The 21,182-nt window shown below is 44.2% G+C and overlaps 1 protein-coding gene across 7 annotated transcripts in view; it reads left to right on the top strand.

Annotated features, from left to right (window-relative positions):
• ADCY4 (adenylate cyclase 4) overlaps window positions 1-21,182 on the top strand; it is a 91,901-nt gene that overhangs the window by 52,707 nt on the left and 18,012 nt on the right. For all 7 annotated transcript variants that reach the window (XM_088469928.1, XM_088469931.1, XM_088469932.1 and 4 more), the window contains exons 5-15: window positions 3,266-3,415; window positions 4,067-4,212; window positions 4,357-4,468; window positions 4,580-4,707; window positions 6,379-6,537; window positions 6,623-6,755; window positions 10,423-10,602; window positions 11,040-11,083; window positions 13,917-13,994; window positions 14,076-14,145; window positions 15,031-15,128. In XM_088469928.1, coding sequence (XP_088326054.1) covers window positions 3,266-3,415; window positions 4,067-4,212; window positions 4,357-4,468; window positions 4,580-4,707; window positions 6,379-6,537; window positions 6,623-6,755; window positions 10,423-10,602; window positions 11,040-11,083; window positions 13,917-13,994; window positions 14,076-14,145; window positions 15,031-15,128 — 1,298 coding nt within the window. The remainder of the gene's footprint in view (window positions 1-3,265; window positions 3,416-4,066; window positions 4,213-4,356; window positions 4,469-4,579; window positions 4,708-6,378; window positions 6,538-6,622; window positions 6,756-10,422; window positions 10,603-11,039; window positions 11,084-13,916; window positions 13,995-14,075; window positions 14,146-15,030; window positions 15,129-21,182) is intronic.

Below are 21,182 nucleotides of genomic sequence, written 5' to 3'. Positions count from 1 at the left end.
AAAAATGACTGAGGTACTAATTAATTCACCTGTACTCAATCATGGATATCTTTAAGACCTGGACTGTTAAGCTAGCCACACATCTAAAGATTATCTGTTCAACCAGCCAACTAGTTGATTGGTTGGAATGAAAATCTGGTAAGGTATGAAAGCAAATGACAATCAGCAATTTGCTCCCAAACGCCGGAAAATGGACAAAAACTGATGTTTGAACAAATTGTTTAGATCAAACATTTAACAAACTTGTCTGAACGACCATTTTCATCTGTTTTCTGGTATTTAGGAGCAAATTGCTGATCATCATTTACTACCATACATTACCAGATTTTCATTCCAACCAATCAACTAGTTGGCTGGTTGGACAGATAATCTTTAGATGTGTGGCCAGCTTGTGCCTTGGGGACCGGGTTTGGGAACCAATGCTATAGCGGATATATGTGTGTGTGAACTGTCAAACTTTGTCCCCATAAATTCTACTGTTTATAGACATAAAAAAAAAATAGTGATTAATCGATCACTATGATTAACACGTGACCAGTAGTCACTGCACTTTTTCCTAGTGGACAATAGACCTGAAAGCCGTGTTCTTTTATGGTATTTCGGCAACGTGCAAAAAGTGCACTGAGTACAGAAAGAGTAGTCAATGAGAACTAGAAGTAGAGAAGGTTGCAAACTGCAACTTGCTCTACTAGTCATAAATGTATTTATATAAAAATATATGTATATGTGACAATGCTATAAGCTGAATGCTCTCTCTTTCTCTCTATATATACAAATATATATAGATATAGAGAAAGAGAGTCTATATATAATAAAATCTATCTGCAGATGGAGCAGTGACAGCCGAATGGGGGGGGTGTACACTCCTGCCAGTGTTTAGAGCCTGCAGTCCTGCTATAGCCATGGGGAGGGGTAGGGGACAGAGATTATAGAGAAATGTGGTAGGTGGGACAGATATGAGAGCAAGAGATAGATGAAGGGGGATAGGGAGACAGAGAATAGACAGAGGTGGGGATTAGGGACAGAGATGGGGAGGGGAAACTGAGATGAGAGAGAACCTGAGAAGGGGGGACATAGATAAAAGAAAATGGGAGGATGGGGATCTTGGCACTGTTGGGCTGAACAGTCTTTCCTCCTGCAGACTGGGGGACTGCTGTAGCCACCAAACAGTATTCATCCTCCGAGGTAAGACATGGACTTCCATGTCAGTGGTGACTATGCGTTGTATTATGCTGTTTACCTCCACATTTCCCTGTCTAATTGCTTTCTTCAGTGGTAGCGATGTTGTGGACTGACAGCAGCTCCCTTTCACTGCCACAAATAGATGGAAAAGCAGGGGAAGAGAGAGAGGGGGAGATGGAGGGGAGAAGGGTGGAGGGAGAGAGAAAATGGGGAAGGATAGAGAGGGGCAGACAAACAGAGACGAGGAAAGGGGAAGAGAGAGAGAGGGGATAAGTGAGGGGCACAGAAAGAGAAATGGGGAATAGGGTGCGAGAGATGGGGGAAGTAGGGGAAAAATAGAATAGACTTTTACTGCTTATAACAAAACGTACACAATAAAAGTATCCGAGTGTCTTTTTATTTTATTTTACATTTTTTATCTATTATTTAAGATGTTTTAAATTTGTTTTACAAGATACTGCTAAATATTGGTTCAGAAGCCATTTTTACATTTATATGTTCCCTTTGTTATACCTTTATATCTTTGCATTTCATTATGTGCAGCAATTATATGATTTTGTGTCTGCTCTGTAAATGAGCAAGTAAACACTCAGCAGACAAAGCATTTATCAATTGTACTGGAGTGAAGGATTGAACACCCAGATATTGCTGCATTATTTAATTAAACTTTTATATAATCTTTGTTATATCTTGGTCAATCTCAAACATGTATTTACTCTCCTACACAAAACGAGAGTATTATCATTCATTACCCCTAATTAGAGCCCTTAATAATCCAGGGTTTGCAATTTAGGGGTATACATTAAAGTTCAATTAGAACAGGGGTAGAGTACAAATATATCATCCACTATACACAATAATATAAATGAATCTCAATAATAATGATGATGCATAAACTAGGATACCAATGAATGCCATATTGGCTTTTACGTTCAGTGTTTTCGTTTATATGTTTATTTGTTGATTTGCAAACTTAGGGCCTGATTCAGCAGTGCCAGATTATCGGGAATCTGCACGTGCACATGACCCATTGTGCGAGTGTGCAGAATCGGTCCTGCTTAGTCACATGCAGACCTTTCTATGCCTCTGCCCGACTAACAGACAGAGGCACTTAAGGGGCGGTGCGGGGGCGGCTGGGGTGCCCGGAAATGGGGGCGTCTCTGCCCCGTTTTCCAGGATTGGCAAGCCCATGGACTGCATCGACCAATGCAGTGTCCTGGGCTCACAAGCCAGCCACCCCGAGTAAGCTGAGGTTTACTCAGCTGGCTGGTGGCCTGGCGCCGTCCATCATCGCAACCATCGTCCTCCTTCGCACTACTGGGATCGCAAATGGAGCAGGGGGCGTAATACACCTCCTCTCCTGCAGCATTCGCATAATAGCAAGGACGTGATTGCCTGCGTGCAGCTTTGCAATTGAGATCCTTGCTGAATCACCCCTTTATTTCTCAACATATTTTTATTAATATGAGTGAAAATAGCATTCTATAGAGAAAATGAGATGTCAATATCCCGACCATGGGGATTCCAGCGATCAGAATGCCAGCACGGAATCCCGACACCTGTCAGAATCCTGGGTTAGGGGGAGGGTTAGCGGTCGGCTGAGGCACTAGGGAGAGGGTTAGGGTAAGGCATTAAGGGGAGAGGGGTTAGGTTTAGGGTGCGGGGAGGGGTAGGTTAGGTTTAGGCACTAGGAGGGGGGTTAGAAGGGGGGGATTAGGACACTTACCGACAGGTGTCGGTATCCTAACCCTATCCCGAGCGCCGGCATCCCTTGCCCATACCGAGAAAACAGCCTTAAATGGAAGCCATGCATACTGATGGACTATTTAATTTGCCACCTAGCACAAAATGCATGGCTCAGCAATCAGAGTGCAGCTGTTTTCATCAATAAAAAGACTTTACAAATAACTAGCACTGTTACAGGTAATAGGATAACTGCATGTGCATCAAGATTTGGCTAATTTATTTAATACATTAGGCTATTAAAGCATGTAACCACAGGTCAAGTTCCTTTGTGAATTTAAGTAGATTTGTATAATTCAAGTAAGAGTACCCTTCTCAGTGTCGCTGTACCTTTCTGCAGATTATCGCAGATGTGGTCATCTTGCTGTGTGGAAACGTGGTTGGAGGCTATCACAAGCGTGTCACAGAGAGTGCATTAAAGGACACCTACCATGAGGCCATCAACTTTATTAATTCTCGACGAAAACTGGACTCACAGGAGAGACAGCAGGTGTGGTCAAACGGGTCAAAATGTTTCCAGAGATGGTAGTCACCCCCATTGCTGTGTGCTTTTACTCTACACTCTGTGATGCCTGTTCTCTAAGTAAATCCTGACAACATAGAGGGATGCTGCTGTCCTTTCTGCAGATGTCGTGAATAATAGAAAAACAGTCACTTCTATGGATTACAAATGTTTACATCTGAGTACAGCTCAGTAGGACACTGCCGAGGAATCACACTAAATATTTAAATGTACAAAAGAAAATACTATCCATTGCTTTTACTATTGCAGTGTGAGATTACTTGTATGTGTTTTTGTTTTTAATGGATTCTGTCGTGCATCCCACTGTGGATTAGTTTCAAAACAAGTGATATCATGCATGTGGGTGGTGCTGGTTAATTATTAATTAACTGTATTCAGATTGGATTGCCAAAAATATCAAAACAGTACAATGTGATTCTTGCCTCTGATTAAACCTCTAAAAGACCTATAGACACCGAGCAGCATCCAGTGATTACTGTAGCTTCTATGTAGATATTTCTTACTGTGTCTGTGCATTGTACATTGTTGGGTTGGACAATATTTATTTGAATTAGCACCTCTATTGGCAGCTGATTTCCTTTGTGACCCATTCAAACAAGTTTTTCCTCTACTTTCCAGGAGCAGTTGCTTCTTTCAATCCTGCCACAATATATTGCAACAGAGATGAAAGAAGAGATAATAGAGAGGCTGAAGGAGAAGAGGCCACAACCGGAAAATACCAATAACTTCCATAATCTTTACATCAAGAGGCACAAAGATGTGAGGTGAGTCGGCATCTCTGACTTTACAGTGTGTGATATGCTTGTGTTATGGTGATTCATTTATTTCCTAGTGAGATGCTAATATTTTTATTGTATATTGTCACAATAATGAGACGACATTTAAAATATATATATCATGTGTTGCAGCATCCTCTACGCTGACATTGTAGGCTTCACATTGCTCTCCAGCGAGTGCTCCCCCAAGGAGTTGGTCCTCATGTTGAATGAGCTTTTTGGGAAGTTTGACCAGATAGCAAAGGTAGGTAGTGAGAGTTATCTGGCAGTTGCATTGGACGTCAGTAAATAGGTGGCCATAGGTGTGATATAAATAATAAATGGAAGAATTGAGTCACTTTTTCTTCATCTGCAGGAAAATAACTGCATGCGCATCAAGATATTGGGTGACTGTTATTACTGTGTGTCAGGGCTGCCGGAATGCTTGCCAGACCATGCCAAGAATTGTGTTCACATGGGGTTAGACATGTGCCAAGCGATCCGGTGAGAACATGCACAATATCCTTTTGTTTTACATACATTTTATTTTACACACACTTTTACAGTAGAGTCCAACCCAGGCCCAGTAATGTATGCAGTTACCTTTATTACCAGGGCCAGTAATGTATGCAGTTACCTTTTATACCAGGGCCAGTAATGTATGCAGTTACCTTTATTACCAGGGCCAGTAATGTATGCAGTTACCTTTTATACCAGGGCCAGTAATGTATGCAGTTACCTTTATTACCAGGGCCAGTCTTGTATGCAGTTACCTTTTATACCAGTGCCAGTAATGTATGCAGTTACCTTTATTACCAGGGCCAGTCATGTATGCAGTTACCTTTTATACCAGTGCCAGTAATGTATGCAGTTACCTTTATTACCAGGGCCAGTAATGTATGCAGTTACCTTTTATACCAGGGCCAGTAATGTATGCAGTTACCTTTAATACCAGGCCCAGTAATGTATGCAGTTACCTTTATTACCAGGGCCAGTAATGTATGCAGTTACCTTTTATATCAGGGCCAGTAATGTATGCAGTTACGTTTATTACCAGGACCAGTCATGTATGCAGTTACCTTTATTACCAGGGCCAGTCATGTATGCAGTTACCTTTTATACCAGGGCCAGTAATGTATGCAGTTACCTTTAATACCAGGCCCAGTAATGTATGCAGTTACCTTTATTACCAGGGCCAGTAATGTATGCAGTTACCTTTTATATCAGGGCCAGTAATGTATGCAGTTACGTTTATTACCAGGACCAGTCATGTATGCAGTTACCTTTATTACCAGGGCCAGTCATGTATGCAGTTACCTTTATTACCAGGGCCAGTTATGTATGCAGTTACCTTTATTACCAGGGCCAGTCATGTATGCAGTTACCTTTATTACCAGGCCCAGTAATGTATGCAGTTACCTTTATTACCAGGCCCAGTAATGTATGCAGTTACCTTTATTACTAGAGCCAGTCATGTTTGCAGTTACCCCCAACTGTCTAATGTTTTTTTGTTATTAGTTTTCTCTTTTTATATGTTGTACAAAAACATTGCATGTCATACAATGTACAGGTAATTACTGAAAGGCAAAATTGATAAATATAGAAAAGAACACAATATTGGTCACTTTAGACATTTGTAATTAGGGACCTGTGTTTAGACCGTCCAACTTGTGCAGCTGGTTAGGTAACCGTAAAGCAGTTTTGAAGGTGAGACAGCATGCACCACCCATCCTCCTATTCCCTATGATGTTGAAATGGAAGATACCTACCTACAGACCTATGCTCAAATGTGTTTTCAACAAAGGAATGTAACATAGCATACTGTGCTGATTTAGTTATGTAAATACTATACAGTTATTGCTGGTAGACCACTAGTTCACATTCTTTGATTCACAGAAATGTCTAAAGTGGGTTTAAATCCTCTTTAAACATAAATAGTGTATCAAAATTATTAAATATGGGATGGTACAGAACACACAGATGCATTAAGCAATGGAACGAGAAAAACTGCACAGAGCACAACAGGACTGGTTTCTGGTAAAAATGGAACTAGTATGAGATCTGTTGGAATTTAGCTGCACAGAAGGTGGACAAACCCAGATGTCCTTAGCTGAAATAGACTCTTGTTCACATTCCACACACTGAATTAAAGACTTGTTTTCATTGTTTCTCCAGGAAATTGCGCAAGGCCACAGGTGTAGATATTAATATGCGTGTTGGAGTGCATTCAGGAAATGTACTGTGCGGGGTCATCGGACTCCAGAAATGGCAGTATGATGTCTGGTCACATGATGTAACTCTGGCCAATCACATGGAAGCAGGGGGGGTCCCAGGGTAAGATCATGAAAGTAATCTATTACCACCTGTATTATACAATGTGCTGTATCATTCCATATTGTTTCACCCACTTGTTTTGTAGGAAAGTACACATTACAGATGCCACTCTGTCACACCTTGGAGGTGAATATGAGGTAGAAGATGTAACACATGGACAGAGAGATCCCTACCTTAAAGAGAATAACATAAAAACATATCTGGTCAACGACCCCAGGGTGAGTCACAGATGTCTGGACTCCTAAAATTTTGGTTACTTTAAAAGCTGCCTCCAGGTTTTCACATCGCAGACCACAATTGAATAATCAGTATTTTGTTTTCCTGCAACATAACTGTTTTATATAGATTTATAGTATTTTGTGGACTATTTAGTTTCTTCATTTTAAACAGATTGTACTATTACATATCATACAGCTGATGTATTCCTTTACAACCCAAAGGACATGATTTTATTTCTTTTCTTTCAATGTTTGTTTATTTGTGTTTTGATCTGAAGCTAACCATTAGTGATGCCTCCTACACATGACAGTGATTGGTTATGGTTGGAGTCATCCTTTTTTGTTTTTTCTTGTTTTCTTTTAATCTTATATAAGCACACAGAGCAAAAATATACCATGAAAAGCAGAGAAACCCATGTACACGCATGCATGAACTATAATCCAAAGTGAATGCAAAAACAAATTAGGAAAACAATATTTAGGAGCAACTGAGAAAGCTTTTTGTAATAAGCATATTTATCTAGAGCAATACATGGTTATATACTGGAAGTTCATGCACAGTGGCAAGCACAAAAGTAGGGATTACTAATAAGAATAGCAAGGTCAGGGAGTACAGCCAGCATTAACATGCCAACACATAGCAATTAAAGTCTGAGTCAAAGCTACTGTACATATTTTCAACTGTGTGGTGCATGACCCTTTTGCTGGTGTGATTCGAGGAAAAGGAGGTTTATGCGACCAGAAAAGACTCTATAATGGAGCACTCTTATAGCCAGATGGAATATTATGTTGCATAAATTATAACCTTTATTATCAATTCAAAACAATGTTAAAATTTACTCACAAGACAAACACCAAAAGAAGATGTGATTAATACACAATGAGGGTATGAGGGATTGTCACTCTTGGGCCGGCAAAATATAACAACAGATAATTACATACAAAACTATATATATATTAAAAAATAATTAAAAATACACCCAGGATCCAGATATTGTAAGATTATTTATGGGTCACTGTACCATGTACGTTACTCTACAGTAGTAGAAATCAAAGTATCATAAACTTCAATCTGCACCATGTATTACAGTGCAAAAAGGAGAAAGTCAGGGAGGTGGGATCTGTTATACACTAAGGGCCCAATTCAGACCCACTCGCAAGGCTGCGTTCGCTCAAAGCTGCCGATGTTTTGCAATGTGCGCATGCTTATGCATAGCAGTGCACGAACTCGTCCATGCGATCGGGAAGCTTTCGCTCGCTGCGCATAGCAAGCTCGCTAGAATGAGTGAAAGCACAAGCCATTTATGGGTGGTGACGGGATGGTCGATGAAAACTAAGGTGTGGTGGTGTGGACGCAGGCATGTCTGAGCATCTTAACGCCATTTCAGAGGCGTGCATAATTAAGACGCAGCGTCGTAGTACACGTCACATGGTTGTTCTACACACTGAAGCACTGGCAGTGCTTGCGCCTAGGGTATGGTCGACCACAAGTGCTGCGTTCGCTTCCGATGGCACTCGATGTTACCGATTGTTGCATACACTTCCTGGAGATGACGTGGGACAGTGAGTGCTTGTCTTATGACTGGCTGGTGGGCGTCTAAATACACACCGCGATCGCATGCTAAGACATAGTAGGCGTGCTAATGCCTTGCTTTGCGATAGCGGGATTTGCATACTTTGGCTGTGTGCGAATGCATCTAGCGAGCGGGTCTGAATCGAGCCCTAAGTTCTGCTGCTCCCCATCTTGCCACAGGTATTGGTTGGGAAGTGAGAGACCTGTGTTGTACAGCATCCCTAGAAACAACAGTCAGTATAGTTTCCCTGGTACAGCTGTTCGTTTCTACTTTCTACTGTCTTGCCCTTTAAGGCATAGGACAGTAAATGAGAGAACTACTAGGCTGCAGATGGGAAATTACAAGAATAAATGCTGTTCTGTATTAATACACAATCTTTGATAAATCTTGATCAGCAGAGAGTACCATCATTGATAAGCATATAACATTTGATTGCTATTATCTATAATAAAGTAAAAGTTATCAATAAATAGTTTGAAATAAATACATAAAAGTGCAAGTTCAAATATAGCAGCAAAATAATTAAAAAGTGCGATTGTTGTTTAATTCATTGTAGCAACTATGTACATACATAAAATACTCAGCATGTATCACTGCCATGGAAGATGTATCTTTTATGAAGTGATACCTCCATGAATGTTTATTTATGTATGTACATAGTTGCTACAATGAATTAAACAACAATCACACTTTATAATTATTTTGCTGCTATTTTTGAACTTTATTTATGCTACTATTTGCTATAATTAAATCACATCTGCACTTTATTTCAAACAATTTATTGATAACTTTTACGTCATTATAGATAACAGCAATCAAATATATGCTTATCAATGATGGTACTCTGCTGATCAAGGTTTATCGAAGATTGTGTATTAATACGGAACAGCATTTATTCCTGTCAATCAAAACAGTACCTTTGATATATGTCTTTTTACTTTCCTTTGACTTTCCTATAATTTCCCATCTGCAGCCTAGTAGTTCTCATTTACTGTCCTATGCCTTAAAGGTCAAGACAGTAGAAAGTAAAAACAAACAGCTGTACCAGGGAAACGATACTAGCTGTTGTTTTTAGGGTTTGCTGTACAACATGGGTCTCTCATTTCCCATCCTATACCTACGGCAAGATGGGGAGCAGCAGAAGTTAGTGTATAACAGATCCCACCTCCCTGACTTTCTCCTTTTTGCACTGTAATACATGGTGCAGATTGAAGTTTATGATACTTTTATTTCTACTACTGCAGAGTAACGTACATGGTACAGTAACCCAAAAATAGTCTTTCAATATCTGGATCCTGGATGTATTTTATTATTTGTTTTTTGTTTTATATATTTTTGTATGTAATTATCTGTTATATTTCGCCGTCCCAAGAGGGACGATCCCTCACACCCTCATTGTGTATTAATCACACCTTACCCTCTTATTTTGGTGTTTGTCTAGTGAGTCAATTTTAACATTGTTTTGAATTGATAATAAAGGTTATATTTTATGCAACATAATATTCCATCTGGCTATAAGAGTGCCCCACAATAGTCTTTTTTTGGTCGCATAGACCTCCTTTTCCTCAAATCATGGCACCACCACAATCCCCTTATAAATCATTTATCCATGATATATGGGAATATGTGGAGATAGCATTTTTTCAAATTGATTTCTCAATTTGAGAAGTAGTTTTACCCGTGTGGTAGCTTTCCCCCCTCTCTCTCCCTTTCATTTTCACTTTTGCTGTTGTGTCTGTTCTTGTATTACAAGTTAATTGATTTCCCAGTTGGAGAAGAAGTATATGCACTGATTTACTGGCCAAAAGTCTCTTAAAGGTCACAGAAGATGGCAGAGATTAGATACCAGTCTACACCAAAGAGGATAACGTGTCTGATGTGTTAAATATCTCATATAGACATCTATTTAAGAAATGGCCAAGTAGCCAGTAGAATATATTATCTATTTCTAGTAGTCCTTTCCGTGGCAGCATCCACAGCAACTCTGCTCCAGAAATAGCTTGAGCCGCTTGCTGAGTCCTCGTAATGTTATTGGTGAACAGGAACATGCTCCCAACAACCAGGCATAGACATAATGATGTCTGTTCCCATAGGCTACTGCCGACAGCGAGGAGGATGACATACTGCCAACAAAGTCTGCCGAGGTTACCAAGACACGAGCATCTGTTCGTATGACGCGCTATCTGGAGTCTTGGGGGGCTGCTAAGCCATTTGCTCATCTAAGCCACAGAGACAGCCTAATACCAGAACCCCTCAGCACTTCCCGCAATACGGTGAGAGCCCACAAATGGTTAATTTATATTTTGAACACTTAATGTACACTGTGATCAAAGCGGAATTTTAGAAGTGAAAGTATGGTAAATGGAAGTGAATGCCCAGTCTGGCCTCCGAAGCTGCCGGAACTTACTTTTCTTGTGAAAAGTTATAGAGATACAGTGTAAAGTGTATCTCTATAACTGAGTTAGACAGGTGGCAGATGCTTATGTAAATAGCTCGCCCACTATGGCTTCTGCATTGGAGACAAATTTGTTTGTGACAATTGATCATCAAGTGCCAGTATTACATTCCGGCTCATTTCGGCTACTGAATATACACACATTTATGTATTTCTACGCTTTGCTTTTCTTTCAAATCTCAGACAAATGCTGCAGCTGCTTATTTACATTTTATATGCCATACTAATATTACATTTATCTTTGTTCATTTTTAGGACCTCCCAATGTCTCCTATATCTCCACACGGGATTAATGACAAGTAAGAGCCAGAACCTACTACCCTTATGCCACTTTGTGCTTTCCACAGGCCCCTGTAATGTGAACTAGATGATCATCAGGATGATCTTCTCCTTGGCCTTTCTGTCCCGTGTCTCCTTTCCCTCCTCTGTTCCTGTTGTACAGATGTGTCCACATACATCTTACTTCCTTGCGCATTAAACAGCCCTTCTATTCGGTAGCGACGAGCGTCATTTCGTGCAACCTCTTAACTTTAAATGCGTCTTATTCGCAAAGCGATGTGAGTAGAACGCATAAGCAGCTGGCACTGTAACGTTGCGGCATATTTTAATCAGCAGTAACTGCTTGCACATCCTATTTGCGAATAAGAGGCATTTGAAGGTATAAAGTTGCACAAAAAGACACTCTGTACTACAAAGCTGCATGGCGCTCACGAGTTATGTTTAACGCGATTTGTAGCGCATGGAGGTAAGATGAATGTGGACACATCTGTACATATTTATATTAGAGATGAGTGGTTCGGATTCTGTGGAATCCGAACCGGTCCGAACATTGGGGATCCGAGTCCACCCGAACCCTGTTCGGGTGTTCACCGCCTGACTCGGATCCCCGTTCGGGGCCGAACGGCGGCCGCCTGATGTCGGATTCTCACTAGAGAATCCGACATCAGGGCTCCTATTGTGTAGGGCAGAGCGCTGTGATAGCGCTCTGCCCTACACAGACACAAACACACAGCCGCCAGCGGCAGCTGTGTGTTTGTTACAGCAGCCAATGAGAGTCACACAGACTCTCATTGGCTGCTGCACGGAGGGAGCCGGCTGGAGCTCACACATGAGCTCCGTCTTCCGGCTCCCTCCTCAGCGTGTGACAGCAGAGCGGACGGCGCGGGAGCGGGGATACAGGTAAGTTTTTTGTTTTGTTTTTTACTTGTGCAAGGGCCGAGGGCGCTACTGGGGGGGTCTGCTACTGGGGGTGCGGGGGGGCCATACTACTGGGGGGGCCTGCTACTGGGGGGGCTATACTACTGGGGGGGTCTGCTACTGGGGGGGGGGCTATACTACTGGAGGGTTCTGCTACTGGGGGGGTCTGCTACTGGGGGGGCCATACTACTGAGGGGCCTGCTACTTGGGGGGGGCTATACTACGGGGGGGGTCTGCTACTGGGGGGGCCATACTACTGAGGGGCCTGCTACTGGGGGGGGCCATACTACTGGGGGGGGCTTACTACTACTGGGGGGGGCTTACTACTACTGGGGGGGGCCATACTACTGGGGGGGGCTTACTACTACTGGGGGGGCCATACTACAGGGGGGCTACTACTGGGGCAGCCTACTACTGGGGGGGGCCTGCTACTGGGGCAGCCTATTACTGGGGGGGCCATACTACTGGGGGGGCCATACTACTGGGGGCTGCTAATGGGGGACATACTACTGGGGGGGCCTGCTAATGGGCATATTACTGGGGGGCATTCTACTGGGGGCACTGCATAGGGGACCCTACTATTAAGGGGACTGCATAGGGGGCACCACTGCGGGGGGCATTGTGTAAGGGACACCGCTACTGTGGGCATTGTGTAAAAGGGGCACTACTGTGGGCATTGTGTAAGAGGGTCACTACTGTGGGCATTGTGTAAAAGGGGCACTACTGTGTGTTGTAACATAAATAAGAGACACTACTTTATGGTGTAATGTGAATCAGGCCCTATGTGCGGTGTAATGTGAATAAGATTGTGCACTGTGACTCCTTGGGCCGTAGCCCACTATGTAAACAAGTACTGTGATTCTGCTGGAGGTACCCCACTGGGTGGGTGCACTACTTTTCATTTCTGCCACTGCTGTGTGGCAATGTGTCATAGATGTGCTTTATACTGTGGTGTCTGTGTCGTTGTGCCGCTGCTTTGTCGCTTAGTAACCAGTCAGCTCACTGCAACCTTTGGCCAATAATGTTGAAAACAATATTATAAGCTGTGATATGGTCTAAATTGACTGGAAATTAATGTTATTGAGGTTAATAATACTCTAGGAAGAATAAAAAGACCAATTTATGTGATTTTAGCTTTTTTTGTCAATTTTTGTAAAAAAAAAATTCAAATCCAAAGCCAGTCACCGCAGTTTGGCAAATCCAAATCCAAAGCCGGACGACGAATTAGAACCAAATCCAAATCCGGCAAAAATGGTCCGGCGCACATCCCTAATTTATATGTCCTGCTTTGTGCTTCAGCTCATGCCTCTCCTGCTTGCCACGTCAGCTCTAGAAGCATTAGTCATTTTGTCCTTTTAGATTGGTTTGCCCTTTGAATTTTATAAATAGATGTACAGTTTTAATAATGATTCTCCCTCCATAACCTTTTGTAAAAAGAACCCCCAAACATTAAACTGGGATGAAATCCTCCTCTATATCGGCATATTTAGTTCTTCTAGTACACAAGGCAACAGCTGCCAGTTGGCCTAATATCACAGTGTGTGGTTAATATAATGGGCAAAAGTAATTTGCTTGAAATTGATCTGATAGTTATTGGCCTTGTTTGGGTGCTAATGGCCATGCTTACAAGGCCTATAGGTATCTAGCAAAATTGACCCATGTATATCCAGTGTACCCATGTATACCCATCTAATGCCCAGTGCTTGACAATTGGCAACAAACACAGTAATAAAACAAGACTGAGTATTAACAGACAGAAACATTAGGAATCCTGCTGGCAAAATGGCAATTTATAGAGAAATAGAACATACTTTTCTCAACACTTAATTTATACTACAACTATTTCATTATTCATCTTTGTTCTATTCCTTCTTCTCTTCTTTTCATCAATTTGTTCTCTTTTCCTTTTTCTCAGTAACTCTCTGTTTATTCAAGGTCTCGTTCACCTAGAGAGACACACGAGCCAGCAAATGAGAACATCTTTAATATCCTGGAGGAGCTCAACTCCCAAAGGTACTGAGGTTTATTTCTTGGTGTATTTATCTGTAAAGATCCAGCTGTGTTCTACAGTGTCTGTGTTTTCATCCCATTCAGGCAGTGGAAAAAGTCTGATGATTTTAACCGGGTCACTCTATATTTCAACCAGCAAGCCATAGAGAAAGAGGTAAGGGTGCTTTTATCATTGCTGATTAATTCCAGAAGTCTTTATGGCCTAATAGAAAAATCATAGGAAATATATATGATGAAACTGTTTAGAGTTGAGCAAAGGTTATCGGTGATTTAGAGGCATCTGTGTCACAAGTATAACCCCAGGATTAGTGAAAAATGAACTGATCACAGTATTGGTCATGTGCATTTGATCAGGGTCAAAACTCCTATTGAATTTATCCATGTGTGGGTAGATTTGAAAAGGGAAGGGGACCTAAGTGCAACAGAGTAGTGATGCAAACGTCCTAGTACAATTAGATTGTAAGGCAAGGGTCTTCATACATCTAGCCTCAATACTCCATGCGGCACTCCATGCTCAATACTCCAATACTCCATGCGCCACAAGATGCCTGGTGCAAGTGAGTTGCGCCAAGCAGTGTAGCGTTTTTTTTTCCGCTCAAATGTGCCTATTAGTCGCAACAACACTTGTATATCTGTGTGCGACTAAGTCTGTACAAAGGAACTTGGCATGAAAAACCGCTGCTGCCGCTGCATCGTAGCACCTCTTATACAGATTCAGACTCCGTCTCACATAGACATACAAGCAATATCAAATTACTCAGTGAGGTCTCGTGAAGTGGGTTTGTCGAATCGCATTGCAAAATTCTAGCGAAAAAGACGCAAAACTGACACTCAGCGCAAGCTGAGGCAGACAGGAGCTGGTGCACCGATAAGGGCTGTTTGTTGCGACTGCAGCAATAGTGTATGAGGACACATCTGTAGTTTAAATGAGTACAGTTATTATGCACGGACATTTTGGTGCATCCGTATGGAAACAATTGTAGCATGCATTGAAAAATAGACAACAGATGAAAGGTCTGATCTGTGTTGTTGTCCACAGTACCGACTTTCTGACCTACCTTCCTTCAAGTTTTATACCGCCTGTTGCTTCTTCATCTTTACCTGTAACTTCATTGTCCAGATGTTGGTGTCTCCCAAGTAAGTGATGAATGCTCTGAGTACATGTGAATTAACACAATTCTAGTTATTTATCTGTGCGTATTTTTGTATTTCTTCTTTAGGGTCCATAGGGATCCACAGGGATAACTATGGGGTGTAGGTGGTTGGAGCTAACCAGGCAACAAACAGTCAAAAGCTTTAGCTCCCAGGATACCCCGCCCCCAGCCAAAGGCAGATAGTTTTGCGTTTGCTGCCAGCAGGAGCTGATTGCACCTTTAGACAGGGGAACTGCATTAGGCAGCCCCAAGCTTTATTTTTATTATTTCTTAATTTTTTTTTTAGAGCAAGCAGTGCTGGGCGCCTGCGCTACTGCTCCATCTACCCCCGCCGGTGCCGCAACACCGGTGAGTGGTCGGTGATTACTGTGGGCGCCAGTGGGGCTCAGCTAGCCGCTCCATTGGAGACCCAGGGCTGTAGCTGGACAAACGGGGAGGCAGGTAAGGCAGTCCTTACCTCCGGCTGTGAAGACCAGCCAGAAGACGCTGAGATGGGGCATCTGGTTCGCACTCCCACAAGACTACCGGGGCACTTAAGTCCGGCATCGGGGACCTTTGTAGAGGCCAGTGGCCCCAACGGTTGATACAGCCGTGGGGAGGTAAGCTCTCCCCCGGTTGCCCCTCCCCCAGTTCAGACCGCGATCCTTCATCGTGGTTTCCCGCATTATATGCATTGTATGTGACTAGTGCTAGCTCTGCTGTAGTGATATACTGTCTTAACTTTCTGATTGTCAGTTATCTCTCCCTGCTGCTCTTTCTTAACCCTCAACTACCAGGTGTGTAGGGGTTTATTATTGCTTCACATTTACTTGTATTTGTGAAGGGTGTCACATTTGCATTACTTGCTGTACATTTCTTGTGTACTACTTTCTGGCTATTATCTCTAAAGTCAAGGGTAATAAGGAGGCTGCGGCCCTTGTGCTGGTTGCATGCAGATCCTGTTCAGTGGGCTTGTCACCTCAGGATTCGGTAGTCACTCGCTGGGTCCTGGCCCTCCAGGATGGTCTGTGTGCTATTTGTTATGTACCACCTCACCAGTCCACCTCGCCAGCCCCTGTCCAGGAAGCTTATCCCCCATGCTGCCTCCCACAATGGGGTATTCACAGCTGTTACATCCTGCTATGTCTGTACCCCCTATGCATCCTCCTTGGATGGATGTTTTTGCCCACTCAGTTCAGAATATGGCTCAAACTTCTGACGCCTATCAGCAAATGTTACAGGCGGACAGACCATTAGCTACCAAAGCACATAGGCAGACTGTATCATCCTCTCAGCCCACCCAGCTTTCAGAGTCTGAAGCATCATCTGAGGAGGCAAATGATGCACACATTTCTTCCCCGGGGTCCCCCTAGGGTGAGGAGGACCGTCATTTGACAGTGGATGTCCCTTCTCTAGTGAGGGCGGTTAAATCGATCCTGAACATAGAGCATGAGGAACAAGCCCCCAAGCCTAAAACCCCAGTGTTTAAATGCCAAAAGTTGGTTCTCTCAATCAGACCAGCTCACTTAGCTCATGAGGGAGGCATGGAGTACTCCTGGTAAACTGTTCCAGATGTAATAAAAACTAGTGTTTTTTTACCCTCTCTCCCACCTGGCGAGTGTACTAAGTGGGAAGCCCCCCCTACTGTTGATTCTCACTTGGCACACTTAGTCAGAAGCTCTACTCTGCCTATACCATCCACATCCTCCCTTAAAGACGCCACAGATAGAAAACTTGTCTCAAGTCCGTTTTCTCGCTCTCTGGAGCTATTATTCGTCCGTCTATGTCCGCGGCCTGTGTAGCTAAGGCTATCGAAGGATGGACAGATGCGCTTGAAGACTGTCTGCCATCAGACGCTACCAGGGAGCAACTGGCCTACATCTCCCTATATCCGGGAAGTGGCCTTTTATTTTTGTAGAAGCTACATTGGATACTGGACTACTTGCTTCTAAGGCATCTGCGACCTCGGTAGTTGCTCGCTGGGTCCTTTGGCTACGATCCTTGAAAGCGGATACGGAATCCAAGAAGGCTCTCCATTCCTTACCTTTCTCTGGATACATACTGTTCGGCGCAGAGTTGAACACACAGTGGCTACCATGGCAGCCTCAAAATCTGCTTTTCTGCCATCAGCAGCTGCCCCTGACCCTAGGCCGTCCTCCTTTTTGGTCCTTTCGCCCCCAGGGTAAGGTAAAAGGACAGTCCTTTCCCAGGCAGCCTAGTTCTCACAAGACTGCCAAGCTGTGCTCCAAGCAACCTTGGTCGGCCAGACGTCCAGCTTCCAAGTCTCACAACAAACCCTCTCCGTCTGATGGGGCGGGCCTCCTCATTGGGGATCCCAGTGTGGGCGGATGACTTCTTCGATTTGCCAACTTCTGATGTCAAACAACAACGGATGCCTGGGTCCAAGAAGTGGTCTCTCAAGGGTACGCCCTTACCTTCCTGAGGCATCCTACACAGCAATTTTTTTGTACAGGTCCCCGATCAGATCCCATCAAGGCCCTGGCCCTCCAGGAAGCCATTCACTCCCTGCTGCGTTCAGGTGTAATAATACCGGTTCCTTCGGCTCATCAAGGAACTGGTTTTTATTCCACTCTTTTTTTTTTTTTTTGGTTCAGAAGCCCAACGGGTATCATCGGCCTATTCTGAATCTCAAATCCCTCAACAAATTTATCTGAGTGCCCAAGTTCCGCAATGGAAACTCTACAATCAATTGTCCTGGCATTGGAGCCTGGGGATTTTAAGGCTTCTCTGGACATTTAAGATGCATGACTGCATTTCCTATTACTCCAACCCACCAACAGTTCCTACAGCTTGCTGTCCTGCAGCAACATTACCAGTTTCCAGCGCCTGTCAACTGCCCCTCTGATCTTTACCAAAATAATGGCAGTCACAGCGGCCCACCTCAGGCGTCAGGGAGTCAGAATCCTGCCATACCTAGACAACCTCTTAATTTTGGCACATTCACCGGCTGATTTACAACACCATCTCCAGCTGACCATTGCCTGCCTGCAAGCACACGGTGGGCTCATCAATTGGGGAAAGTCCTCCCTGTCTCCCACACAGTGGATGGTACATCTGGGTGCACTCCTGGATTCGCAAATACAAAGGATCTTTCTGCTAGCGGACAAAATTTCATCACTGCACTTGTGCATGCGCAAGTTGCTCTGCAATCGAAGGGTATCCATTTACTCAGCAATGCAGGTACTGGGGTCCATGGTATCCACCTTAGATATGGTGGAATACGCCCAGTTCCACTCCAGGCCCCTTCAACAACTGATTCTCTCCCGGTGGAACGGGCAGTATCATCTGATCCAGTCCCAGATGATCCTCCTCCCTCCGGAGGTCCGGCTTTCCCTCTCACGGTGGCTGCAGACATTCCATTTGGACAAGGGTCGCCCCTTCTGGAGTCCAAATTGAGAGCTGCTCACTACAGATGCCAGCCTTCGCGGATGGGGTGCGGTAGCTGGTCAACATAGCTTTCAGGGACGGTGGACAACCCAGAAAAGATGCCTGCCCATAAACATCCTGGAGCTTCGAGCAGTGTACAGAGCGCTCACTCTGGCGCGAGATCTCCTCCGGGGCAGGCCGGTCCAAATCCAGTCCGACAACGCGACTGCGGTAGCCTACCTCAACCATCAGGGAGGCACAAAAATGTCGGGCTGCCATGCGGGAAGTAGCACACAACCTGGTCTTTGCCGAACATCACCTCCTAGCAATCTCGGCAGTGTTCATTCCCTGAGTCCTCAGCTGGGAAATGGACTTCCTAAGTTGTCAGGATGTACATGTCAGAGAGTGGATTCTCCACCCGGATGTCTTTCAACTCCTGGTGGACAAATAGGGCCTACCAGACGTAGACCTCACGTCACAGCCACAAGGTCCCAGGACCAGAGACCCCTCAGCCTCCTTCGTGGACGCTTTGGTAGTCCGGTGGGACTTCAGTCTCACATGCCTCTTTCCTCTGATCTCCCTCCTCCCGAGGGCTCTCTGAAAATTCAAGCAAGAAGGCGGCACAGTGATACTAGTGCAGGGCCCTTGCTTGCACCTGGACCTACCTCATCTGTCTTTGACGGAGTGGCTCTTGAGTCATCCCTCTTAAAAGCCAAGGGTTTCGCTCGCTCTGTGGTCCAGTCATACAAAGACGTACAAATGTTGCACATCAAATTGATCAGCGTAATCTACCTAATCTAAGTAGTTTTGTTGCTTCCAGTTATGCAAATAAAATGCACATTTTCAGCTCAAACGGCGCACTGCTGTTGCGCCTGTAATCGGGCTAATGCTGCAACTTAAGCAACAGTGTATGAGCACACAGTATATGGCATAATATTCATTGTATTGTAGTTTATTCTGTTATTATAAGGTGCAAGGCCACAGGCCCAGTCAGGGGTTGGCTGGCAACTTTCTGTCTGGGGGGCAAACACAAGCAAGTGGCCCTTGCGCATTGCAATATAAAAAATGGGTGTGACAAAACCCCGGTAGGTGTGGTTTATCTAATGTGGGTGTGGCTTAAATAGGCAATGACATATTGTTCTGTCCAAAAGCTATAAACAAATATAATACCTACGATTCTCATCTGACAAAACAGAGACTATTGTAGTGACTACTACTAAAACAGAGCATTCCTTGAACTGTATACAATACAGAAAGGATTCTAGTAACTGATATACAGCACAGCGAGCATCGAAAAAACCCAAATAAAATACTGGCACCATTTTAGTCATCAACATACAGGAGAGGATTGGGAATTTAGTGTGTCCGTGTAAAATATTCTGAAAGCACCTGTGTACACCTCCGCATTAAGATCCACATGGGCCTGGAGCTGACATATAAGAAGGGCCTATTGTGTGCTGCCATAGGAGGTGTTACCAGCATGGCGGGGGTGTGACTAGTAATGTGGGAGCCAGAATCTACAGCACATGCGCGGGTCTCCGGGAAAATGGCGCCCGCGCCTACTTTCCTGGGGACATCTTTTCTGCGCATGCGCAGATCATTGGGAAAATGGCACAGTGAGTGTTTGCTTCTCTGAAGTGCCAGTCCGGCACTGCTTAGCAGCACTTCAGGAATCGTCGGAGAGGTAAGTATGATTGCCTGTGTGTGCAGGGCCTGTCTGAATATATATATTCGCCATTCTGGAAGTTGGGATGCTGACGCTTACATTACCGGTCAGACTCATGGCGCCGGCATCCCGCCTGTCTGGATACCGAAGGTAAGTAGTGGGTTGGGGGAGGGTTAGCTTTAGGGGTTAGGCACTAGGGGGAGGGTTAGGCACTAAGTGGGGAGGGTTAGATTTAGGTTGCGGGGAGGTTAGGTTCAGGCACTAGGGGGGAGGTCAGGGTTATGCACCAAAGAGGGAGGGTTAGGGTAGGGAGAGGTTGGCATAAGACCAACAAGTGTTGGTATGTTAACGCTAAACGCTGGGATCCCTTACACAACCCATATAAATAATAATAAAATAAAATAAAAATAAAAAAAATATATATATATATATATAGTAATACACACACACAGTATATATATATATATATATATATATATATTTCAGCCTCAGTCTGCAGCGCATTGTATGTACCTTAACATTGAATACTCTATATATCAGCAGCAGTCTGCAGGGCTGCCCGCTCACCTCGCCAGCTCCTTCGTGGAGCTGCTCAGCTGCCTGTAGCTGCACTGCTGGTTCCTGCAGGACGCGGTAACAGCGGGGCTGCAGTGGCACCTTTCTGAGAAGCCGCGCAGAGGAGGCACCGGGTCACTAGTGTGCAGCGCAGGGAGGTGAAGCAGTCCACTGCGCTGCCATGTTTATGCAATATATGTCGGCGGCAAACTTTGCTGTGGCTGGGAGGGGGGGGGGTCGAGGCTCGTCCCTGGGGGCGGGGCTTCAGACGTCAAAATTACAGGGTGCGGTTTACAATAACTGGATAGCTGGGAGGAAGGCCGACTATTCTCCCTGTATGCTGGGTGTGCTGGTGGCCCCACAGTAGTAGAATTGTACCGGCCCGGGGGCCAGATGGCACCCTGCCCCCCAGCCCAGCCCGCCACTGGGCCCAGTGCTTTCATACAGGTC

The sequence above is a fragment of the Taudactylus pleione genome, unplaced genomic scaffold (genome assembly GCF_031769625.1).
Source record: "Taudactylus pleione unplaced genomic scaffold, aTauple2 ptg000095l, whole genome shotgun sequence".
Lineage (NCBI taxonomy): Eukaryota > Metazoa > Chordata > Amphibia > Anura > Myobatrachidae > Taudactylus > Taudactylus pleione.
This window is presented reverse-complemented; position numbering and strand designations above follow the sequence as displayed.